General features: G+C 38.0%; 1 protein-coding gene and 1 non-coding gene across 2 annotated transcripts in view; both read right to left on the reverse strand.

Annotated features, from left to right (window-relative positions):
• Positions 1-289: 289 nt before the first annotated feature.
• The window catches only part of PPP1R2 (protein phosphatase 1 regulatory inhibitor subunit 2), a 30362-nt gene continuing 3528 nt past the window's right edge, over positions 290-27123 (reverse strand). The window contains exons 2-6 of the mRNA XM_002814436.4: positions 16678-16785; positions 11759-11836; positions 10628-10722; positions 4890-5057; positions 290-2812 (exon numbers count right to left, since the gene is read on the reverse strand). Coding sequence (XP_002814482.1) covers positions 2766-2812; positions 4890-5057; positions 10628-10722; positions 11759-11836; positions 16678-16785 — 496 coding nt within the window. The 3' untranslated portion in view covers positions 290-2765. The remainder of the gene's footprint in view (positions 2813-4889; positions 5058-10627; positions 10723-11758; positions 11837-16677; positions 16786-27123) is intronic.
• LOC112132914 (U6atac minor spliceosomal RNA) lies at positions 8965-9084 on the reverse strand. Its single transcript, XR_010139422.1, has one exon. It is a non-coding gene; the product is annotated as a U6atac minor spliceosomal RNA (small nuclear RNA).

The raw sequence follows: 27123 nt of genomic DNA on the forward strand, positions 1-27123 counted from the left end.
GTTTGGATTTAAATCCTGTCATTTAGCATGTGTGAGGCACTGAAACTATTAATAAATAAGTTGACCAAGAGCATCTTCCTCACTTACAAAGTGTAGATAAGAATGCTTGCTTTGTGTGGCGGTTTTGAGGATTAGATATAAGGGACTGAGCAGAATGCTACTATGACTAAAAAAACTACTCTGCCACAGCGTAATCCATGATCCACTCCTGCTATCCAGAGCACTTGGTCAATGGATTAAGGTCTTGAGATAGCTAAGTAGCAATAAAATACAATCCACACACAGGCAATTGTCATATTATTGTATTTTATTACAGTATGTGTAGTGTATACTAACTGAAAGGGAAAAATGTAAACAAAATCAAAGTCATGGGGAAAATGGCATCTTGCTTTAATCTTCAACTGAAAGTTACCTTAACAATCCATTTATACCATTATGTCAAATTTTAGTCATCTCTGTAGAATTTTAGACAAATGAAAATGGACAAGGTACCAACACCAAAGAGTTAAGCACAGAAAGTGATACTGATTAAAAAGTTGAAAGTAAAATCTACCTTGGCTAGAACTGAACATTCAGATCTGTCTCTCCAGAGGAGGATCTAACTTGAACTCTAATGGTTCATATTTTGACTAGTTCATATCCTATCAATTAGCTACTTCTGACTTGAACATACCTTTTCTCAGCTGCATTTGACAGCCTAAAACCCCACTGAGCATGCTGCTTGGCATGCCTTACTCCTCTGAAATCATCATCTACTTTCTAAAAACCAGAAAATGAGTTTGCTTCTGATTTAAATTTCAAAAAATAGTTTGTAGAAAACACAAAAAGAATCAACTGTTTAAAGTCTTATCCTTTTCTTCACTCTACGACAGCTACTTCTACAAAAGAAGAAGAAGAAGAAGAGTATGTGGACACTTTCTAAGAACTCAGACACAAGAAAACCAAAATCAGAGGGTGCATGAGTATATGTGCACGCATATGTACAGACTTAATCTCTATATCCCCCAAGACACATTTAAACAGGTAATCCCAACATTCTCAATTCAGAAACCAGAGATAAACAGTTTTGTTTCTAAATCAGTGGTATTACTAGCTGAAATGTTTAGAATACTGCACTTATAGTTCAGCAGTACTTTGATTATATATCTCATTTAAAAAATCAAAATAATAACCACATTCTTCTAACAGCAAAGAATTCTCCCACTTTTTATTTATTTTGAAATACTGCTATTTCCATAAACCTGCAAGTGGAAGATAAGCTGTTCAATAAAAGCCTTCTTTCATATATGTATCTATATATAAAATATACAGACATTATTTGAGAAGTCTGTTCATATAACAGATTATTTTGGTACTAACAAAAATTGTATACAATTCATCAATTGTATGGCTAGAAATGAAACCATAACTAAACCAAGACACACAGGGCTTTCCTGCACTTCGTTTAAGGAAAAAATTCCACATAATTCTTACTGTGTTAGAAGAATAAAGTACATTTGTCATAGTCTACATTATCGTATTCCCTTAAAGCAGGGACTATTTAAAGTTTTTAAATTAAACAATGTCCAGGCTTACTTCTGTCTGTACATTCAGGAATAATCATATCACTGGTTACATACAATTCTCATGCAAAGAAAACCCTCAAAAAACAAAAAAACCCCTCAGTTAGTTGTTTTCTTAAGTCTAATTAAGCCAAACTAATAATAGCCATTTAATTAGCAATCTGTAAATCAGAGAGGTATAGAAATTCAGCACCTATAGTACTGCTGCTACTCAATCTATTTTCTTCACGTATTGGAAGAATTCATAGGCATTGATGGTCAAAATAAGAATTTCAACATAGCAGCAAATGACAGAAGAGTGACAGAAAGAATTCCTAATGTCGTGACAATATTAATGATCCTTTAAAAGGTAAAAGATTGTGTGCGTATGTGTGGAAAGGAGTAGGAAATAAAAGCAGGAGGTTAAGACAGGTATTTAAAGGGAATGGCGAGATAGCTACATTAGAATATTTATTTTTTAAAAAAATTGCTCTGAAGTCTGCCCAGTGTACCAAAAACATTAAAAAACAAAAACAAACAAAAAACCCCCCAAAAAACAAAAAACAGAGCAGACATTGGTGAAAGTTTAACCTGATAATTTATTTGTGGGGAAAAAAGCTAGTTTTTATGAGAAAAAGTTCAGTCCTTTCCTTGTAAACACAAAGAAACTCAACAGGAATTTTAAAGGTAGTAGGTCAGAAAATGCAACAGTAACTCTTATAATTCTTTTCAATTAAACAGACAAATCAAGTTGAAGACAAGTGTTAAAATACTATTCAGCCTGAATATTTATCAGTCTATATATCCTGTTGTTCAATTGGCTTTTGATTTTTAAAAAAACAGATCAACAAACTTTGTAAGCTACCACATTTCGAGTGATGAAAATAAATTAGTTCCCCCCCAAAGATATTGTTTAACTTCTAAAGCATAAAAAGCTCTATAATATCTTATACAAATTAACCAGTGTTTTTACAAAAGTAATGCAGTTTTGGACTGATGATATTACACTGTATTTGTGGTAAAGTACTAGGCACAAGAATATATATATCAATTAGGCATTTTCAGTCTAATCAGTCTCTAAGTTTATCATTTAATTCTTGGCAATATATAATAACTGGTATGCATTTTGGTACTTAAGTCATGAATTGTGGAGAACAAGAAGCAATGTATTATAGTCATAGGGTTTACATCTAACAAACAATTGCAGTGTTGAACAAATCTCTTCTATGAACTTCGTAATTTGTTTTGCTGTTGGTCACTTGGAGTAGATCCTGCAAAGATAAAAGAAAAAGTCAACATAATTTGTTACATATTGTCAACCCTGGCTAAAGTTCCCTTCTATTAGCATGCATGACAAGCAAATATAAAAATTTTAAAAACAAATAAGGTATATTTCATGTAGGCTGATTTAGACTGAAACTGAAGAATCTATACACTCCCCTAAATAGGCTAAAGAACAGAAGTGTCTACTTGCTGATAAAACAAACAGGTTTCAGATTGAACATTTTTGTAAGTCACAGGTGGAAAAGTTAAGAGTTTATGACAACTCAAATATCCAGAGCTATAAAAAGATATATATTTATTACCTCAAAGTTATAAAATATCACCTAAGAGTCCAAACATATCATTTTTCTCCAATGAATTGTGTGAATGGGGGAGGAAAGGGGGAAGGGAGGAGACTGACACTGCCCAAAAACTAATGGTTTCTATAGAACTTAGAGATCTTAAAAGCTGGTAAAATGTTAAGGGCCCAAAAAGGGTAGGGGATAAATAAGTTACTTATTTCCCTTAGTCTTACCCTATTCTGGTGGGTTTTATAATGCTAAGCAGGATATACTCCTTTGCAAGGTGTACTTCACCTCCAGTGAAGAAAAATCAGGCACTGAGCTAATACAAAATTTTAATCCTCCATTAAACTTGAACAAAAAATATATTTATGTACTAAATGTGTGAAATGTAATATCTTATAAGCAGAGACAGATAAAATGCCATAGTTATTTTTCAAAAGAAATGGCGTTGAAACAAACAAAAAACCCCGCCTCTATAACAAATAAAAAATAAAATAAAAATAAAAATGGATAATAGAAACATGCCACAGCTACTGCGTAACATGAAGTTTGCTCAAGTTAAATATAAGTTAAACAGACTATGGGATATATAATGGAAATGAAAGGCTATATGAAATAGACTAAAAGGCTGAAGCATATTATGGAATAACAAAAAGTACTGTAATCCTGACACTATGAAACAGCAACTCATCAGGCTGTATCATGGAATTATTCATATTTCATACTATGCTTACCAAAATGGTAATATAATAATTATTTAATTTCCTAAGACTTAAACATTCTGGGCACCACAAATAAAATCAGTTACGCCTCCACTGAAAAGTATGAAGTTTGTAAGTAAAAGGAGTAGGTGGTGGGCACAAAAAATCTTCATTAGTGGTGCAGAAGATTCACTTCATTAAATACCAGAGTAACAGTTCATAAAAAATAAATAAAACCTATTTCCTATGACAGATCAGGAGTTGCTAGGCTGCAGGGGCTGGGTGTCTAAGACTTAAAAAAACAAAAACAAAAACAGTTAAATAACTTGTCAATCCAACAGTCAAAAGAATCCGTATTGGAAAGATATGACACACTTTGTACCTAAAGGAATGTAAAAACAAATCTTCCATACTAAAAACATGTTTCAGACTGGGCACGGTGGCTCACACCTGAAATCCCAGCACTTTGGGAGGCCGAGGCGGGCGGATCACAAGGTCAGGAGATTGAGACCATCCTGGCTAACACGGTGAAACCCCATCTCTACTAAAAATACAAAAAATTAGCCAGGCGTGGTGGCGGGCGCCTGTAGTCCCAGCTACTCGGGAGGCTGAGGCAGGAGAATGGCGGGAACCCGGGAGGCAGAGCTTGCAGTGAGCGGACATCGGGCCACTGCACTCCAGCCTGGGCGACAGAGCGAGACTGTGTCTCAAAAACAAAAACAAAACATGTTTCATTTAAAAAATTTTAAACTTTAGATCGTTGTGACAAATACAACATGACTTAAAATATTCAAAACAAAATATAGCTTAATATGAAGACAAACATCCTTGCCTAAAGGCAAGTAAACCATAAGAAAGCCATATAATAAAACATATGGTCTAAAATCAAATCAACTCTGGGTATAAAAACTTTATTATTCTGAAATTGGCCATAGGGGTTAAAATTTTAGAAACATTTGGTATAATAAAGTGAATCTCAGCAAAATTTTGTTTTTTCACAAGTTTAAAGCAAAATAAAGTATATTATCTTAGGCACAGAGCATCACAAGAGTCTCAGTGACATTTTCCAAACATCTAACCTTGATTTGATTCTTCCGTATTCATGCTTTCTCCATCTGCAGTCTCTAACATTTCTTCATCTTCATCATCATCATGTAGGTCTTTTGAAATTAATTGTCTGGCTAGTTTGATATTGAGTCCTTCATTGTAGTGAAGCTTCCTTTTCATTTCAAATTGTCGCTTTTTTTCTATAAGATGCAAAATGTAAACTTAGGAAGTCTGAGCTCAAGGATTGGCCTATGCCTGTTTTATAAATAAAATTTTATAGAAACAGTCATGCTCATTTGTTTTTGTCATGCTTAAGGCTGCTTTTGTGTTCAATGGCAGAGTTGAGTAGTTCTTAATAGAGACCACTGGGCTTGCAAAATTTAAAATATTTACTATCTGGCATTCATCTCAATGGAAGAACAACAATATATCCAGCCATTAGAAATTATATTTGTGAAGAAAGATTAAAGCTATGGGAAAATTATCCAGAGAGTTAAATGGTTACAAAAAAGCGAGTTACAACACCATATACTATATTTATTATGTACAATGCCTGTCACATACACACACACAGAGAAAAATAAGGAACAATGAAGTAGTTTTAATATTTTATTATTTTCTATTTTTATAATTAAGAAAAAATCCTTTAAAACAATTCTTACCTGTTAAGAAACTGCCATGATTTAAGACATTGTTGGCTAAAAACATAACCTCATTTTCAGAGTAATTTTAAGAAAAATCTATTATAAAGTAACGGTGAAGTGACTCCAAATTATTCTTTCATTTTAGTCTTCACCATAGAAACATAAAGCTGGCAGCAACTTTATGTTTATGATCACCTTAGAGCAACTATTTATGAATACATAATTTTAAGGTTTTTAACTTCCTTAGATCAGAAAATTAAAAAAAAAAAAAAAAAAAAAAAAGAAAAGGGGGGGTGGCCAATATAAAATTGCCAGCTATTTTACCAATGAACAGCATTAAAATCATTCACCGTTGTTTTCTTTTTTCTTTTTTTCGAGATGGAGTTTCACTCTAATTGCCCAAGCTGGAGTGCAATGGCACAATCTTGGCTCATGGCAACCTTAGCCTCTTAGGTTTAAGCGATTCTCCTGCCTCAGCCTCCCAAGTGGTTGGGATCACAGGCATGTGCCACCACTCCTGGCTAATTTTTGTAGTTTTAGTAGAGACAGGGTTTCAACATGTTGGCCAGGCTGGTCTCGAACTCCTGACCTCAGGTGATCTGCCTGCCTCGGCCTCCAAAAGTGCTGGGATTACAGGCATGAGTGACCGCGCCTGGCTTCACCATTGTTTTATTAAAAATTTCATTAAAATGTTTCAATGTCAAAAACGCACAGAGGCCGGAAGCTGGGGCCCATGCCTGTAATCCCAGGAGTTCAAGACCAGCCTGGGCAACATGGCAAGACCCTATCTCTACAAAAAAATTTCAAAAAATTAGCTGGGTGTGGTGGTACACGACTGTGGTCCCAGCTACTGGGAAGGCTGAGATGGGAGGATTGGCTAAGCTTAGAAGGCTGAGACTGCAGTGAGCCGCGACTATGCCACTGCACTCCAGCCTGGGTTGACAAGCGAGACCGTAGCTCAAAAATTTATTTATTTATTTTTTAAAAAGCAGAGACATCTCTCAATAAGGGTATTTACAGTACTTTTTTCTTTTTTTAAATTTTAATTTTTAGAGATGAGATCTCACTGTTGCCCAGGCTGGCTTCCAACTTCTGGGCTCAAGCAGTCCTCCTACCTCAGCCTCCCAAGTAGCTGGAACTACAGATGTGTGCCACCACACCTGGCCTCCAAAGTACTTTCTCTTTGTTTGTTTTTTACTAGAGATGGGGTTTCACCATGTAGGTCAGGCTGGTCTTGAACTCCTGACCTCAAGTGATCCACCTGCCTCGGCCTCCCAAAGCACTGGGATTACAGGTGTAAGCCACCGCACCTGGCCAGTACTTTCTTAATTCCCTAAGCTTTTATCAACATCTATACTTATATTTTTAAAACTTATACTAAAGTCTGGGCGCAGTGCTCATGGCTGTAATCCCAGCACTTTGGGAGGCCAAGGCAGGCAGATCACGAGGTCAGGAGTTTGAGAACATCCTGGCTAACATGGTGAAACCCTGTCTCTACTGAAAATACAAAAAACTTGCTGGGCGTGGTGGCGTGCGTCTGTAATCCCAGCTACTCAGGAGGCTGAGGCAGGAGAATCACTTGAACCTGGGAGGTGGAGGCTGCAGTCAGCGGAGATCGCGCCACTGCACTCCAGCCTGGGCAACAGAGCAGGACTCTGTCTCAAAAAAAAAAAAAACAACAACAACAACAAAAAAAACTGTAATAATTACCCAGTTTAGACAATAAAGTATATGAACATACAGTAAACATTCTGCCATGTACATAATGATTTATATAATTTTAAAATCGTTACAAGTTATTGAGTTATAATTTAATTCCCTATTCTTGGTTAAAGATTTCTGATTTCCTTCATGTTTTCAATGTTTCTTTTGGTTTGTTTTTATTTTGTGAAGGTATATCAGCAATTTTCAATATTTTTAAGACTATATATATATAATATATTGTGCATTTGTTCTATTATTTTCTCAGTATGAGCCAGTGTTTTTCAAACTGTGCATCATGATTATTTATGTATGTATTTATTTTTTAAAGACAAAGTCTCACTCTGTCACCCAGGCCGGAGTGCAGTGGCATGATACCGGCTCACTGCAACCTCCACCTCCCAGGTTCAAGCAATTCTTGTGCCCCAGCCTCCCGAGTAGCTGGGATTAGAGGCACACACCACCACGCCTGGCTAATTTTTGTATTTTTAGTAGAGATGGGGTTTTGCCATGTTGGCCAGGCTGTTCTCAAACTCCTGGCCTCAAGAGATCCTCCTGTCTCAGCCTCCAAAAGTGCTGGGATTACAGGCATAAGCCACCAAACCCGGCCATCATGATTCTTAATAAGTCATAACTAACATTTAAAAAGGTTAAGGTAGACTATTTATATGAACACAACAAGTGAATTATTCTTTTTATACCTACTTTTACTTTTTATGGGGGAATATCTTGATTAAGTTGTTAAAAGTTAGTATTTAGTGAGTGCTCACAATATGCCAAGATCAGTGCTAAGTGCTTTAAATGCTTTAACTCATTTAGTAGTCACCAAAATATTTTCACAGCTGCCAATTTAGAAATGAGAAAACTGAGGCTCGGAGAAATTATGCAAATTAGCCAAGTGGCATACCTGGAGCACAAACTTAGGTTTGTCTGTCTCCTTAGACAATAATCTTAATTGCTATGCTGTGAGTTACAATTTTTCTCCCTAAGCTATCTACTGTCAATAGACAACAATTTTTCAGCCATGTAACATCTATGTAATTCAATAACAACCCCACCAGTGGAAAATGAATTAATGAAATTATAATTAGTCAAATGGCTCCCCCTGCTGGCTGACCCGTGAAATCACAACTTGAGAAAAAGATCCCTCAATTAAAACTGACATTAACAAAAAATTCCTTATTCTCAACAGATCATGTTTTTAGAGAGTAATGAGGAAACAAACTCCAGAAATTATTTCTATTTGAAATACTTTTCAAGGATCTTTTGGGGTATATTTTGGGAAAATAAATTGGAAGTCACTGAAAGTTGAGATACAATACAACTTGAGAATATGCTACATGAAAAACTTCTCTCATACAAGTATTAGGCTCAGCCCATCATAGCTCTGTTGAACAGGCTATATTCTGAAGAAGATAGGGAAGACTAGTAAATGATACCTTAGCAGCTACACGACAAAGATCCTTCGTTCTAAAGTTTCTCAACTTCTTCACAGTATAGGTAGTCCCTACGCCACAACACTTCAAGTAGGTTTCTACCGTATTTTCCTTCTTCCTCTTTTTTGTGAGTAAGTGCTTTTCTTATATCTTTCCCCTCTACCCACAAGCTTGGATTTTCCTTTAAAAATAGTTGCAAATAAACTATACACAACTTTTTAATTCCTGAGAAGATTATACATTCACATGAATCAAAAAGTATAAAATGCAACAAGATAAGACATATTCCTTGTCTCCCAGCCTCCACAGGTAACCACTTTTACTTGAAGAAACAGAAAGCATGAGCAGGCAGCAATGCCTTAAATGTGTATGTGCTGAATGGCCTACAAGACCCTCTTCAATCCCTGTGAAGGGGAGGGCTGTCTCCATCTCCTTTCCTATGACACTACTGCTCCTTTTGATTGATGGGACCTAATAAAGACCTTCACTCTGCATCTGATCATCTTGGTTTCATTTGTTAAGTTGCACCACTGTCCAACAACAGAAAAAGCATAAGCAATTGGGAAATTAGCTCTTTCAGCTATCCACTTTAAGACCATCCAAACGCTCAATGACTTGAAACGCATTAATTTAAAAAGTATTTACGAGTATCTATTCTGCACTAAAAAGTACAAAGAAAATACTTATAATCACTTATTTATTTTTTATTATTATACTTTAAGTTTTAGGGTACATGTGCACAATGTGCAGGTTAGTTACATATGTATACACGTGCCATGCTGGTGTGCTGCACCCATTAACTCGTCATTTAGCATTAGGTATATCTCCTAATGCTATCCCTCCCCCCTCCCCCCACCCCACAACAGTCCCCAGAGTGTGATGTTCCCCTTCCTGTGTCCATGTGTTCTCATTATTCAATTCCCATCTATGAGTGAGAACATGCGGTGTTTGGGTTTTTGTCCTTGCGATAGTTTACTGAGGATGATGATTTCCAATTTCATCCATGTCCCTACAAAGGACATGAACTCATCATTTTTTATGGCTGCATAGTATACCATGGTGTATATATGCCACATTTTCTTAATCCAGTCTATCATTGTTGGACATTTGGGTTGGTTCCAAGTCTTTGCTATTGTGAATAGTGCTGCAATAAACATACGTGTGCATGTGTTTTTATAGCAGCATGATTTATAGTCCTTTGGGTATACACCCAGTAATGGGATGGCTGGGTCAAATGATATTTCTAGTTCTAGATCCCTGAGGAATCACCACACTGACTTACACAATGGTTGAACTAGTTTACAGTCCCACCAATAGTGTAAAAGTGTTCCTATTTCTCCACATCCTCTCCAGCACCTGTTGTTTCCTGACTTTTTAGTGATTGCCATTCTAACTGGTGTGAGATGGTATCTCATTGTGGTTTTGATTTGCATTTCTCTGATGGCCAGTGATGATGAGCATTTTTTCATGTGTCTTTTGGCTGCATAAATGTCTTCTTTTGAGAAGTGTCTGTTCATATCCTTTGCCCACTTTTTGATGGGGTTGTTTGTTTTTTTCTTGTAAATTTGTTGGAGTTCATTGTAGATTCTGGATATTAGCCCTTTGTCAAATGAGTAGGTTGCGAAAATTTTCTCCCATTTTGTAGGTTGCCTGTTCACTCTGATGGTAGTTTCTTTTGCTGTGCAGAAGCTCTTGAGTTTAATTAGATCCTATTTGTCAATTTTGGCTTTTGTTGCCATTGCTTTTGGTGTTTTAGACATGAAGTCCTTGCCCATGCCTATAATACTTCCCCATATTCTTGAAATCGGGGGTAAAAAACTATGACACAACTAAACACACAAGTAGTATCTGAATTACAAAGATGTTGCTTTCATTTTCCTCCCCTGTGTGTCCCCAAAATGAAAACCATTTGCTCATCTTCCAAATAATGGATTTATCTTAGCAAAAATTACTAGCATCATGATGAAAGCAGTAAAGGAAATAAACTACCTCGTTCTTCAGGTGAGAGGTCACTATCCTCCTCTCCACTGCTTTCCTGTTCCTGAATCCGATACTTTGGCTCCAAGCCTTCAGCAGCAGCTAATCTATGCAACAATCATGTACAAAGAAATTAACAGTGATGTTTTGATATTATTTAAGCACCTTATTCAACTGTTGGTTCTTACAAGAACATCTGAAGATCATTAATGTGCTAGCTATAACCTGATGAGGAAAATAAAAGGCAAGAGAGCAGAAATGGGCTGGGCATGGTGGTACACGCCTGTGGTCCCAGCTACTTGGAAGGCCGAGGTGGGAGCACTGGTTAAACTCAGGAGTTTGAGGTTGCAATGAGCTTTGATTGCGCCTCTGCACTCCAGCCTGAGTGACAGAACAAGGCCCTGTCTCAAAAAAAAAAAAAAAAAAAAGAATAAAAAGAGTAGAAATGGGCATAGACAAGAACAGTGGAATGGGTGCTAGAAATCAATAAGTAGCAAAGGAAGAGTGCTTTTGTGAATTAACTTATTTTTGCCTTTCTCACTGTTACCTTTAAAAACAGGAGGCAGGGGCCAGGCGCGATGGTTCACCCCTGTAATCCTAGAACTTTAGGAGGCTGAAGCCAGCGGATCTCTTGAGGTCAAGAGTTCGAGACCAGCCTGGCCAATATGGCAAAACCCTGTCTCTACTAAAAATACAAAAATTAGCCAGGCTTGGTGGCATGGGCCTGTAATCCCAGCTACTACTGGGGAGGCTGAGGCACGAGAATTGCTTGAACTTGGGAGGTGGAGGTTGCAGTGAGTTGAGATCACACCACTGCACTCCACCCTGAGTGACAGAGAAAGACTCTGTCTCAAAAAACAATAAAAACCCCCACAGGGAAGTGACACATTTCAGTATCCCAAGTGCAGGTATGCTGGTCTTCCTGCCACCTACATACCTTGATTTTAATCAAGAGACAAGACTATAAAAGTTGGTGACTCAGAAGGTGAAAAAAGGGGAAAAAAAGGAAAAAAAAGTTGGCATAAAAAATGTTGATAAACAGCCTTTTCTTTCTGCTTATACAGGGAAAGCAATGTAGAATGCTTTTAACTGCACAATTATAAACAGCCTAAGTGAAAATGTACTCCAGTCATTAGTACTTACTTCTTGGCTAAGATGTCTGGCGCCATGGCTTCAGTGGTCTCGGTGTCACTACACGCGTCTTCATCATCACCCATCATACTAGTATGACAAGCACATTGTAATTAATACCTGAAACATAAATTTTCAGCCACAAAAACAAGGTAGAAAAACAATTCTATCAACCTACTTATCAATATATTTATAGATCTGTTGTTATCTTTGAGGTTTAACTTTATATAGTTCCTATTCAATACAAATACTTAAAAGTATAGCACCCAATCAAGAAAAGACTCTAAATGATTTTAAAAAAAATAACATAAATACAGTCTGCCTGCCATATCCATAGGATCCACATCCATGAATTCAACTGTGGATTGAAAATAGCCAGAGAAAAGAAAAATTTCATCTGTACTAAACATGTAGACTTTTTTCTTATCATTATTCCCTAAATGATACAGTGTGTAACAACTATTTGCATAGTATTTACATTTTATTAGGTAATATAAGTAACACAGAGATGATTTAAAATACACAGGAGGATGTGTATAATTATATACATCTACAATGCCATTTTATATCAGAGACTTGAGTGTCTGAGGATTTTGGTATCTGAGGGAGGTCCTGAAACCTCCATGGATAATGAGGAACAACTGTACTGAAAACGTAAATGATCTGGGAAAAAAAAAAATACTACAAAGTGCCAATTATTCCATCCAGTGGGAAGGAACAACTAATGCAAAGTAAATCACTGTCTGGTTTTAGAACATGTATTTCTACATCAATCTTAAGATACAGACAAAAGATCTATGCAGACACAAGACTGAGTAAAATAACAAAATTCGATCCCAAAGATCTAATTCCGGAAGTTTACAAGTGATTTAGCTTTCTCACTCTACCCTCTAATGAAAAATTTGCTCCCCACTTCAATGCAAAAATGGGCATCCTTAATTCTTAAGCCACTGGAAAGTATATAAAGCAGAACTCAGCTATTTATAAAATACTGCCAGTTTATACATTTCCTGGTTAATTAAGGTGACAAGTAAGTCTATAGTTTAGATGATGCTGTTTTTTCTAAGGGAAGTTGAAATAAACTGATCTATGTTATTGAGTTTAAGCAAAGTAAGGTAAAATGAACATTTTGTTAATTGATAGAATTGTTCTATAGACTGTGAGATTCTTAGGTAATAAGATATGATGTTTCTATAAAAAGCATCTTCACTTAAATAAAACTTTTTTTTTTTTTTTTTTTTTGAGACAGGGTCTCATTCTGTCACCCAGGAGTACAGTGGCACCATCACGGCTCACTACAGCCTCAATTTCCCGGGCTCAAGTGATACTCCCACCGAAGCCTCTTGTGTAGCTGGGACTACAGTCATGTGCTACCATTCCTGGCTTAATTCTTTTTATTTTTTGTAGAGATGGGGTCTCTCTATGTTGCCCAGGCTCATCTCCAATTCCTGAGCTCAAGCAATCCTCCCACCTCAGCCTCCTAAAGTGCTAATCCTAAAGGGATTACAAGGGTGAGCTACCACGGCTGGCCAAATAAAACTCTCAAAAAGAAAAAAAGAAAGTCATGGAAAGAAATGATAAAACCGAGCAGTGAGCTGATAAAAGCAGGACACAGGTATCTCTGCATACACATAGCCTCAATTACTTAGGGACCAAATAACTTTTCTGGTTATTTGAATGGCAAATATCTACCACTCAAATTATATTTATAAACAGTCAAAAAATAATGGCCATAGCTACTCTGAAAATCTTTTTTTCTTTTTCTTTAGAGACAAGGTCTCCCTCCGTCATCCAGGCTGGAGTGCAATGATGAGATCATGGCTAACTGCAGCTACAACCTCCAGGGCTCAAACAGTCCTCCTGCCTCAGCCTCCTAGGTAGCTGGGACTACAAGTACACACCATCACCTCTGGATAATTTTACTTTTTATATTTGAGACAGTTTCGCTCTGGTTGCCCAGGCTGGAGTGCAATGGCGCGATCTCAGCTCACTGCAACCTCTGCCTCCCAGGTTCAAGTGATTCTCCTGCCTCAGCCTCCCAAGTAGCTGGGGTTACAGGCGCCCACCACGTCTGGAAATTTTTATGTATTTTCAGTAGAGACGGGGTTTCACCATGTTGGCTAGGCTGGTCTTGAACTCCTGTCCTTAGGTGATCCACCTGCCTCAGGCTCCCAAAGTGCTGCGATTACAGGCGTGAGCCGCTGCACCTAGCCAAATTTGCTTTAATTTTTTTTGTGGAGATAGAGTCTCACTGTTGCCCAGGTTGGTCTTGAACTCCTGGGCAAGAGTTCTCTGGGGAAGGGTGTAGTGGCTCACGCCTATAATCCCACACTTTGGGAGGCTGAGGCGGGTGGATCACTTGAGGTCAGGAGTTTGAGACCAGCTTGGCTAACACGGTGAAACCCTGTCAATACTAAAAATACAAAAATTAACCGGGCGTGGCAGTGGGTGCCTGTAATCCCAGCTACTTGGGAGGCTGAGGCACGAGAATCTCTTGAACCTAAGACACGGAGCTTGCAGTGAGCCGAGATCGTGCCACTGCTCTCCAGCCCGGGTGACAGAGTGAGACTCCGTCTCAAAACAAACAAACAAACAAAAAAAACAAAAAATACCAGCATTCTTTGGGAGGCTAAGCGATCCTCCTGCTTCGGGCTCCCAAAGTGCTGAGATTACAGGCGTTGAGCCACTGCACCTGGCCTCAACTATTTTTTTAAATCATGTCTGATCTTAATTCTTTTAGGATACTCATCCCCAACTAACACAAGTGAGTGAGGGATGGCCACTACATTTAGTAAAAAGAAAGAACACTCTGATTTTGGATTCTGGTACAATAAAGGTTTTAATATACATTTTAGAAGTCGGGCATGGTGGTGTGTGCCCATAGTCAGCTACTTGGAAGGTGGAGGACGGAGGATCACTTGAGTCGGGAGTTCCAGGCTGTAGCGTGCTATAACTGTGCCATCAATAGCCACTGCACTGGGCAACACAGCCAGATCTTGTATCTTTTTTTTTTTTTTTTTTTTAAGATTTTTAAAGTATATACCTGCAATTTAGGAGGAAAATAAGAATATAAACCTCTTTTTAACATGCGTTTTTTTTTTTAACTAATTGTAATTTTATTGTTTTTCTTCCCCTCAATTTATTTTTACTTCAATAGGTTTTTGGGAAACAAGTGGTGTTTGGTTACATGGGTAAGTTCTTCAGTGGTGATTTCTGAGATTTTGGTGCACCCATCACCTGTGCAGTGTACACTGCACCCAATGTGTAGTCTTTTATCCCTCAACCCCCTCTCACCCCTCCCATCACCAAAGTCCACTGTATCATTCTTATGCCTTTGCTTAGCTCCCGCTTGTAAGTCAGAACATACAAGGTCTGGTTTTCCATTCCTGGGTTACTTCACTTGAGTAATGGTCTCCAACTCCATACAGGTTGCTGTGAATGCCATTATTTTGTTCCTTTTTATATATATTCCATGGTACATACATACATACATACCACAAAAAACTGTGTATTTCTTCACTCAAATTTCATTAGTATTGAGTTTCAGCATCTGTACCTATTTCATTATTTCTTTTTATGCTCATCACAATCTTTAATATCTTCATGTTTTTTATTTTTACTGTTTTTGTTAGTAACAGGTTATTTCAAATTATCTTCCAAAGTTTTCACCCACTGACTTAAAATACAGTAGTTCTTAACTCTTCTTTCACTACAGAACAAATGAAAACTGCAGTTAACTCTATTTTAATGGTAACTTCTGGATTTATGCTGTCTTAATTCAATGACAAAATATTTTAATCTTGGAAATCTTTTATTTTTTTCAATACAAGGTAGGTAGGGCATAACTTTTTTTTTTTTTTTTTTTTTTCGGAGAAAGAGTCTATGTTGCTTAGGCTGGTCTTGATCTCCTGGCCTGAAGCAACACTCCCACCTCTGCCTCTGTAATCTCAAAGTGCTGGAAGTACAGGCAAGAGTCACCATGCCCAGCCAAGGTATTATCTTTTTTTTTTTTTTGAGACAGAATTTTGCTCTTGTCGCCCAGGCTGGAGTGCAATGGTGCGATCTTGGCTTACTGCAACCTCCGTCTCCTGGGTTCAAGCAATTCTCCTGCCTCAGCCTCCCGAGTAGCTGGGATTACAGTGCCCGCCACCATGCCCGGCTAATTTTTGTATTTTTTTTTTTTTTTTTAGTAGAGATGGGGTTTCACCATGTTGGCCAGGCTGGTCTTGAACACCTCACCTCAGGTGATCCGCCCACTTTGGCCTCCCAAAGTGGTGGGATTACAGGCGTGACCACAGCGCCTGGCCCAAGGTATTATCTTAATTAGGTATCTATACTTATTTAGAATCTTCATCTTCTCACAATGCTTATTGCATTATTTTTGTCTTCATACTGGTTACTGCTGCATAATGTAATTTCACAATTCATTTTGAAAATTCTGAGACTTGAAATTGTCAAAAATTACATGTAATGATCTGAACAACAATATTACATTAAGTTAAAAAGTAAAGACATAAACAGTAATAATGACACCTATCTTTCAGTGGGTTACCATCCATACAGTTATGCTTCTCTGCAAAGAGACTGAGTAAACCCCAGATTTCTACTTGGGAAGGAAACAAGCCCATATCTCATCTTCCTTTCACGGAAGTTAAAACTAATATACACACCATTAGTAGCCAGCAACCACTGAGGTGCAACAAATAAACATTTACTACTGTCATTATAATGTGCAAAACGGCTTTCATAATTTTAAACTTACACATCACTTAAACCGTTACTAAACAAACTGCAGTCAGGCTACTGACTTCACTAGTGCTCCAGTAACAAATCTACAATAAAACAAATTCAAATAGGCTGTTATCCAGACGTTCATAAGAAATGCAAAATGGAAGTAAGTCCCAAGAGGAGTGATGTCTACATAACATTACCTATGGTAAGGAGTGCTTGGTTCATCTATTTTCATTAAACCATAGTCTTTATCTGCCGGATGATACGTCGCCAAGATGTTCATTTCATCCCACTTCTGGGACTTTTTGCTAAAATTAAAAAGAAAAAACGTTTTTTCCCAATGCAGAAAAAGATAAACCTGAACATCAAAATTCACAAATGTCCAAATTTAACATTTCAACTTCTATTTGATGGCTAACCTTTATTTTCACATACACTTTCTTAGAATAGAAGCTGACTCAGGGTAAAAATCATTAAGTAACTACAATAAAATGTCAGTAAATATAGAACACCTAGCGCCCATATATTAAAAACACAATATTTAGTATCTATATCAGGCATTCAGAACATTACTATACTATGACATGCTTAGTCTTCGTTTGGCAAGTCAAAATCTACACATTCGCTGATGTCAGTAGGCATTTTTGATCTATATACCAATAACTGGTAAAAAACACAACAGGAGTATTTCCTTGGCATAATTTCTTTCTGGGATATCTGTTAACACTCAGAACATAAAGATTCAAAGCATAAAACTATAGAGAAAACCTCATCAAACTCAGATACCACTAAATCATTAGATTGCAAATAAATTACAGCTCTGTTTATTTCTAATCTAGAAAAATAAAGGTTTGCTCAGAAATGGTGTATTCAGATTTACTTGAAGAGCAATAGAAGTTCTAAGTACTTTATTATTTTTGTTTTGTTTTGAGACAGAGTCTCACTCTGTTACCCAGGCTGGAGTGCAGTGGCGCCATCTCGGCTCACTGCAACTTCCACCTTCCCGCTTCGCGCGCTTCCCCCGTCTCAGCCTCCTGAGTAGCTGGGATGACAGGCGCGCACCACTGCGCCCAGGTAATTTTTTTATTTTTAGTAGAGACAGGGTTTTACCATGTTGGCCAGGCTGGTCTTGAACTCCTGATCTCGTGATCTGCCTGCCTTGGCCTCCCAAAGTCCTGGGATTACAGGCATGAGCCACCAGGCCGGGCCATTATTTTTGTTTTTTGAGACAGAGTTTTGCTCATCACCCAGGCTGGAGTGCAATGGCGCGACCTCGGCTCACTGCAACCTCTGCCTCCTGGGTTCAAGCGATTCTCCTGCCTCAGTCTCCTGAGTAGCTGGGATTAAAGGCGCCTGCCACCACACCAGGCTAATTTTTCTATTTTTGGTAGAGACGGGGTTTCATCATGTTGGCCAGGCTGGGCTTGAACTCCTGACCTTACGTGATCTGCCTGCCTGGGCCTCCCAAACTGCTGGGATTCCAGGCGTGAGCCACCGTGTCTGTCCTGTAAGTACTTCAGAAACATCCGTCAAATTTCATTGAATGAAGTATTTGCACAACTCTTAAGGTGCTCGATAATTAAATGCTTTCATTTTAAATGCTTACATACTCCTTAAAAAAGACCTCAAAGACCTTTCTACAAGCCAACATTATTTTGTTACATATAGTTTGTTACTTAGTATGTACTTGGAAAAACCTGCCTTAAAAAGAATCAATGTAAATGTTACACTGATTTAAATAATCCTTTCTGCATTTGGTCTAAATTGTTAAGGTTTTACTGCAGGTATTTTCAATTTCCCAGATCCTGAAATACCCTTTAAGAATAACATACTCAACATTTTAATAACATATTCCCTTCTCCATACTCTGAAAATGGTTTGATGAGTTACCTTAAAAATTATACAGGCCTACTCTTGCAGGTGACTTCATATTCTTTTGCTTTCTACCCTAATATACCCACAGTGTCCCCATTTCGGACTAAGCACTTTTTTTCTTCATTTTTTAAAATTGTGGTAAAACATACATAACATAAAATTCACCATTTTAACCTTTTTGTTTTTTGGTTAATCTTCCCTGTATCATTCCAATTTCAGCGTATGTGCTCTTGAAGCAAGCACTAGCCATTACGAAGTGTACAATTGCATGGCATTAAGAACATTCACATCACTGTGCAAGCATCACCACCATTCATCTCCAGAACTTTTTCATCTTCCCCAACTGAAACTGTACTCATTAAGTACTAACTCCCGACTCTCCCCAGCCCCTAGACCTGGCAACCACCATTCTACTTCTCTCTCTAGAAATGTGACCACTCCAGGTACCTCACAGAAGCGAAATCATCAAGTATTTGTCCTTTTGTGACTGGCGTATCTCACTAAGCATAATGTCTTCAAGGTTCATTCATATCGTAGCATGTGTCAGAATTTCTCTCTTTTTTTTAAGAGACCGGGTCTCTGTCACCCTAGGCTACAGTAAAGTGGCATGATCATAGTTCACTGCAGTCTCGAACTCCTGGACTCAAGTGATCCTCCTGCCTCAGCCTCCTGACTAGGTGGGACCACAGGTACGCACCTCCATGCCCAGCTAATTTTTCATTTTTTTTTTAACAGGTAGAGTCTTGCTATGTCGTCAGGCTGGTCTCAAACTCCTGGCCTCAAGTAACTCCCCTGCCTCAGCCTCCCAAAGTGCTGGAATTACAGGTATGAGCCACCACACCTGGCCCTAATCAAATTAATATGTCCTTAGTATTTGAAAAAAGTCACCTGCCAGGAGTAGGACTGTGTAATTTTTAAGGGAACTCATCACGCTCTTCTGGGACTGAACTAGACTGGGTAAACAGAGCTTGCTTTAACAATATCGATTTCCTTAGATACCTAGGCTTCTGCCTATCACAGTTATAGTTGAGCTTGTGGCAGAAAACAAAAAACAAATTTAACTGGGAGACAGACATTGAAGGTTCAAGTTTCAGTTACACTTTACTATAGAGAAGCCAAAAAAACATCTTCTTTTGGACTCTATTTATAGTTGACCCTCGAATATTATGAGTTTGAACCGTGTGGGTCCACTTATATGAAGATTTTTTTTCAACGAATCTACTGGAAATTTTTTTGTAGGCTTGTGACAATTTGAAGAAACTCAGATAAACCACATAGCCCAGAAATATTAAAAAAAACCTTAAAAGTTAGTTATGTCATAAGTGCATTATACGTAGAGAATAGTCTACTTTATCATTTACTACCATAAAATATTCACAAGCCTAGTTAAAATGTAAAGTTAAAATTTATCAAAACATGCACATAGAACACATGGTGCCTCTGCAGTTGGATCATAACTGCATAAAATTAACTACAGTACATAGTATTCTATGTCACAGTTTCACAGCTATCTCCTGTTGCTACTGCAGTCTCCTCAAGTGTTGCAAGTTTGCTTAAAATGCTCTATGATGCGGCCAGGCACGTCTGTAATCCCACCACTTTGGGAGGCCGAGGCGGGTGGATCACTTGAGGTTAGGAGTTTGAGACCAGCCTAGCCAACATGGTGAAACCCCGTCTCTATCAAAAATACAAAAAATTAGGCATGGTGGCTTGCGCTTGTAGTCCTAGCTACTCAGGAGGCTGACGCAGGAGAATCGCTTGAACCCGGGAGGCAGGGGTTGCAGTGAGCTGAGATCATGCCACTGCACTCCAACCTGGGCAACAGAGTAAGACTCTGCCTCAGGAAAAAAAAAAAAAAAGCTCTATGATGCTAGTTGTTTCAGTGTGAGTAGTTTGTTGCTCCAGTAAATTGCCTATTGCAATAAAAAGTGATCTCTCTTGGTTTTTGAGTATTTTTTATCCTATTCAGTGCAATACTGTAAACCTCGAGTAACACCATGGGACCCATACAAAATGCCACTAGAGATGCTGGAAGCGTTCCCAAGAAGCAAAGTTGTGGCATTACAAGAAAAAGTTGAACTGCTTGATGAGTACCTTAGATGGAGCTCTGCAACTGTGGTTGCCGGTCATTTAAACATGAATCCATCATAAAGACCATTGTAAAAATAAAATAAAATAAAAGGAAATCACAAAGCTGTCACTGTAGTAGCGATACCAGCACGAAAACCTTGCATATTTTGTGAAATACCTTTTGTATTGCCGATGCATCTTTTATGTGAGTGCAGGATTGCTACAAGACTATAGACTCTAATATGATTTGAGAAAAAATGATGTCACTATATGATAACTTAAAGCAAAAAGAAGGTGAAGAATCTAAAGTTGGAGAATTTAATGCGAGCAAACGATGGTTTGATAATTTTAGAAAGAGGTTTGGCTTTAAAATTACAGGATAACACAGAAGCAGCTTCTGCCAACCAACAGGCTGCAGACGAGTTCCCAGAGGCCATTAAGAAAATCATTAATGAAAAAGGGCCAGGTGCAATGGCTCACACCTGTAATCCCACACTTTGGGAGGCTGAGGCAGGAGGATCTCTTGAGCCCAGGAGTTTGAGAACAGCCTGGGCAACCACAGTGAGACACTATCTCTACAAAAAATTTTTAAAATTAGCCAGGCATGATGGCGCACACACATCTGCAGTTCCAGCTACTTGGGGGTGGCCTGAAGTAGGAGGATCACCTGAGCCCAGGAGGGCTGCAGTGGGCCATCTGCAATCCAGCCACCGTAATCCAGCCTGGGTGGCAGTGAGACTGTCCAGAAAAAGAAAAAATTATTAAGGAGAAAGGACATCTGATCTGCCTGTACAGGTTTTTAATGAGAATAAAAGTGCCCGATTCTGGGAAAAAAAATGCCACAAAGGACATTTATTTGTAAGAAAAGAGAAGCAAGCATCAGGATTTAAGGGAGGAAGGGACAGGCTAACTCTACTGTCTTGTGCCAATGCAGTAGGGTTTATGATCAGAACTGTCCTTAACTATAAAGCTGCTAACCCCAGAGCCTTGAAGGGAAAAGATAAACACCAGCTGCCAGTCTTGTGGTTGCAGAAGGTCTGGACAATGAGAACCCTCTTGGTTCCATCAACGTTCTGTCCCCAAGGTAAGGAATTACCTTGCCAATACAGAACTGCTTTAAAAAAAAAAAAAAAAGAGAGAGACAGGGTATTACTCCATCGCCCAGGCTGGAGTGCAGTGGCACAATCATAGCTCACTGCAGCCTCGAACTCCTGGGCTTAAGTGATCTGACTGTCAGCCACCTGAGCAGCTAGGGCTGCAGGCGCAAGCCACGTGCCTGACAGTAAAGTACCTTTTAAAGTTGTTTTGATTCTGGACAATGTCTCTCTTTGGCCACTTATGAACCCTATGAGTTCAACCCTATGAAGGTGTCAAGGTGGTTTACTCGTCCTCAAACACAACATCTCCAATTTAACTTCTAGATCAGGGGGTCACAGAGGACCTTTAAGATTCAGTACACATGGTACTCTATGCAGTGGTCCCCAGCCTTTTTGGCACCAGGGACCGGTTTCGTGAAAGACAATTTTTGCATGGTGTGAGGTCGGGTTGGAAGGTTTCAGGATGAAACTGTTCTGCCCAGATCATCAGGCATTAGATTCTCGTAAGGAGTGGGCAACCTAGAGCCCGCTCATGCACAGTTCACGATAGGGTTCCACTCCTATGAGAATCTAATGCCACCACTGATCTGACAGGAGGCGGAGCTCAGGCACCTGCCACGTGGCCTAGGGTGTGGGGATCCTTGCTCTATGGAAAAGACTGTCAACCCTCATGGAGAACATCATGAAAGTCTGGAAGGGTTTCACCACTGTGTATGCCATTGTTACAGAAAAAGCTAAGAAAGCTGTCAAGTCTGAAACAATGAATTCCTGCTGGAGAAAACTGTATCCAGATGTTAGGCATGACTTCGCGGGATTTAGGACAGTGCCAATCAAGGAACTAATGAGATTGTGAGTTATTTGGTGTGGGTGAAGGGTTTCAAGATATGGATCCTGAAATTCAAGAGCTAATAGACATCACACCAGAGGAATTAACAGAAGATGACTTGATAGAGATGAGTGCTTCTGCATCAGTGCCAGAGGATACGGAAGAATATGTAGAAGAAGCAAAGCCAGGAAACAAATTGACATTAGACAATCTGACAAAGAGTTCTATTTGAGACTGCTTGACTTATTTTACAACATGGACCCTTTTATGATATGGACACTGAAACTAAACAGTAGAAGGAAGATTATTAGTACCACATAGAAGCATCTTAAGAGAAACGAAAAAGCACAAAAGTTAGGCATAAATTATGATGTATTTTCATAAAGTTACACCAAGTGAGCCTGCCTCTCCTTCTATCTCCTTTACCACCCAAGACAGTGAGACCAACCCCTCCTCCTCCTCAGCCTACTCAATGTGAAAGACCACCAGGATAAAGATCTTTATGATGATCCACTTCCTTACGGTTTTAACATTTTCTTTTCTCTAGCTTACTGTATTATAAGAATGTAGTAACATAATACTTGTAACATACAAAACATGTAGTTAATCAATTGTTTATGTTACCTGTAAGGCTTTCAGTCAACAGGAGGCTACTAGTAGTTAAGGTTTGGGGGGCTGGGCACAATGGCTCATGCCTATAAATCCCAACACTTTGGGAGGCCAAAGTGGGAGGATCACTTGAGCCCATGAGTTGGAGATCAACCTGGGCAACATACGGAGACCTTCTCTTTAAGAAAAAAAAAAAAAAAAAAAAAAAAAAGTGCTGGGATTATAGGTGTGAGACACCGCACCCAGCCAGTGTGTGCTTTAGTAATAATTTCTGACACTTTATACTTAATATGCTTTTCTGTATGTGTATCACACTGTAATAAAATATTTTAAAAATAAACACATATTAATAATGTTGTTTGGGGGTGCCTCCTAACCTCAAAGTAAAACAAGTTACTTCCTAAGTGATGTTAACAATATTGAATTAAAAATGACAATTTAGGAGGTGGGCAGATCACCTGAAGTCAGGAGTTCAAGACCAGCCCGGCCAACATGATGAAGCCCTGTCTCTACTAAAATACAAAAATTAGCCATGCTTGATGGCGCATGCCTGTAATCCCAGCTACTCAGGGGGCTGAGGCTGAAGAATCGCTTGCATCCAGGAGGCAAAGGTTGCAGTGAACTGAGATTGCACCACTGTGCTCCAGCCTGGGCGACAAGAGCGAAACTCCGTCTCCAAAAAGAAAAAAAGACAACAACGACAACTGATCATCGTTGCTTAGGATAAAAAAAGAATGAGGAAAGACCTCTGGAGTTTAAAAAGTATCTCTACTGGGAAAGACAGCACGCCACATCCTGTAAATATTTTTTGCAAGATAAGGATTGAAGAAAAAGAACTACAGAACACAAGCAGAAACTGTTTTCTTGAAATTAAAAATAAAATGTAATAATCACAATCCCAGCACCCAAAGCCATTCATAATTTTGATTTCAGCATACTTTCCTTTGTATAATACATATAAATATGTATAAGCTATCAAAACATATAAAAATATATATAACTATACATATAAAACAATACATACAGTATATATAAAATACATATGCTGATATATGTTTTAAGTATATGTAGTATATTATAAGTTGCTTGTGTTTTCTTTTTACCTTAATGACTGTATAAGATTCATTTAGATTGATAACCTAAATAAGTTTTCCTGTTTAAAATAAGGCAGACATGAACATATTTGTATATATGCTATTCAATGCTGTTTTAAAGAAAATGTGCTAGTGTAAGAATCTGAATTAAAGTTTATTAAGAACTTTATAGTTCACTCCATGTTGCCATATAGATTTTTTTTTTTAAAAAAGAGGACTGTTTGTAACGTCCCCAGTAAATTACCAAACCATTGCTAGGATTAGGTATTGTGTGTGTGTGTGTGTGTGTGTGTGTGTGTGTGTGTGTTTCCATTTCAGCAGGTATAAAACAGTATTTTAAAACTGTTGTTTCTTTGTCTATTATTTTACTTTCCTCGTGTGAATTATGTTTACGTCCTTTGCCTGTTAGAAATCTTCCCATAAATTTGAGCTCTTTAGATTTATATAAACCACATTTTATATAACTTCAATTTTTCCCAGTTTGTTTGCCATTTAGTTTACTTTCTACTGTAAATGAAATTTTAAGTTCTAAATATTCAAAGTCTCACTCAACTTGTTTTCTCAACAGAACACTAACAGAAAAAAAAATTAGTACAATTATTCAGATCCAAAAAAAGACAACAATATCTTGCAAAAACAAGCATTTAAATAAGGGTATTACAAAACAGACTCCAAAAATGCTAGGAAATCTTGGAAAGTTAGTGAAGTAGAAGAAACTGTCAGCACGGGACACTGGATATGAAAGTCGGCATCTCTAAAGTGATGGCAGAATTAACATTACTTGTGGAATAACAAAACCCAAGGAGTGAGCCTGAGCTTAATCCCAATACCATCATGAACTGTATGACCTCCTTTGAGGTCAGTATCCCCGCAGACAAAAATAGGGGCACCACCACTTACATGGCAGATCTGCCATGATGGTGAAAGCACCTGCTGGTTTCAGTTTTCCCCCTCCATCTTGGGTGACTGGTTTTCCTACAGCCTAAATCTGGTGCTGAAAAAGTCACCGTTTCTCACTTTTACTTTGTTAGCTCATATGGTGCTACCTCAAAGACCTACTGAACTTCTTGTTGCTTGTGACTTGCTCATTTGATAAGTTGTGACTGTGTCTGGAATGGGAAGCAAGATTTTGCTTCAAGGTGATTTAACTTTAATTGCACATTTCAAGAAACGGTTCTTTCTTTAAATGAAGATTCAACTTATATAGATTGACACAATATAAGACTTCGAAGCCTGATATCGTTACTGAACAATTAAACTAAGACTTAACAATAAAAGCAATTACAAGTAAGCAAAAAGTAACTTTTAGAAAACAAACTTTTTATTTTACTCAGTAAACCTTTGACTATAATATTCCACATCCCTTTATAGGCAGAAAAAGACAAAGTTGAAGCTTGTTTATATCTTAAATTATATCAAAGGAAATTAAAGCATAATTTTTTCAAGCAGAATTTGCCTGCATTATCTAAGACTACCACAGAATTTGAATTGAACAGAATAGTGAACTCCAAAGCAGTCTGTGTAAAAAACCCACTGAGATATGGAAAAAATGAATTTCTATATTTATTTCTATTACAATAAGACTAACGTTTGAGACTAAGGCACTGGGTTAAACACTTTACATTTATTAATTCATTTAATATTTAAACTAAGGCACAGATATAATGAATAATTCACTGAAAATCACAACTAATACAGTTTGCTAATAAGCAGCAGACAAGATTCAAACCCAGGCAATCTGGCACCAGATTAACCACTAAACTATAATCCTTCTCCAATGATAGGCTTTAGCAATATTTACTGTCATATTTTCAATAATTCCCAAAACACATTTTTTACATTTTCACATCTCTGAAAAAGAACATGTCTTAAAAGGATGGCATCTTATAATCATAGTTGGCAGTATTTTTTCTTTCTGGATAGTACATCTTAGAATCAACAGTGTCTTGTTTTCATTAAGATACACAAATGTACTCACTAGGCCTGCTAAATTAGACCTTCGTAAGTTGTGCCCTATATTCAAGGTATCCTGAAAGAATGGGAAGTCCACATGATCGAAGATGACAGTGGTGTTTAAACCAGCTGAATGCTGTGGTGCAATGTACTGAGATTTATCTATATTTAGTTATGTGGATTTATGGATTCTATCCAGTTTTAATTTAACTCTCAAAAATTGGTATCTGACAAATGGTACCTGTAGAAACCACTCATTAAAGACCTAAGTACTGGTGGGGCATGGTGGCTCTCACCTGTAATCCCAGCACTCTGGGAGGCAGGCAGATCGCTTGGGCCCAGGAGTTTGAGACCAGCCTGAGCAATATATTAAAACCCTATCTCTACAAAAAATACAAAAATTAGCTGGGTGTGGGGGCCCAAGGTGGGACAATCATTTGAGCGCAGGAGATGGAGGCTGAGTGAGCTGTGATCGTGCCACCGCACTCCAGCCCAGGTGGCAGAGTGAGATCTTGTCTCAAAAACAAACAAAAAAAGACGTAAGCACTAATGCAAAGTATAAACAATAAGAAAATAGCAGCACTGAGTCATCTAAAAAAATAAAACCCCCCTCAATGATGGTTTGATCAGTCCTGACAATTGGATAAAAAAATAGAAATGCTAGACTATCTGAATATGGCTTTATATAAACCTCACTTTAAGTGTACATTGAGTTTTGAGAATTATCTAATGATAGTAGTACATACATATATGAATTATAAATATATATCTGAAGTGTGTTTGAATTTTATTTTTAAAAATTCCTTGGTAATATTTACATAAAATAACATCCTCTCACAACTGGGGGATGGGTAGGAGTCAAACTATCATCACATTTTACATAACAAAGACACCGATAAAAGGTAGGGTTCATTCTCATTATTCTCTGCTTCTTTCTTTGCAAGTTTACCTACTTGCTAAAATGTGAAATCCCAAAACTAGCATTTGAGGTCCATTAGCAGTTGCTCACAGCCAGCCACAGAGCAGAGCAGATTCTGAGTTGCCCAGTGCACACGTTCACAGCCGAGATAGCATGTTCCCAGATGGCGTCAAACAAGGTGACGCTCTGCTTTCTTGTTTCAG

Source organism: Pongo abelii, chromosome 2, assembly GCF_028885655.2.
Source record: "Pongo abelii isolate AG06213 chromosome 2, NHGRI_mPonAbe1-v2.0_pri, whole genome shotgun sequence".
NCBI classification, from domain to species: Eukaryota; Metazoa; Chordata; class Mammalia; order Primates; family Hominidae; genus Pongo; species Pongo abelii.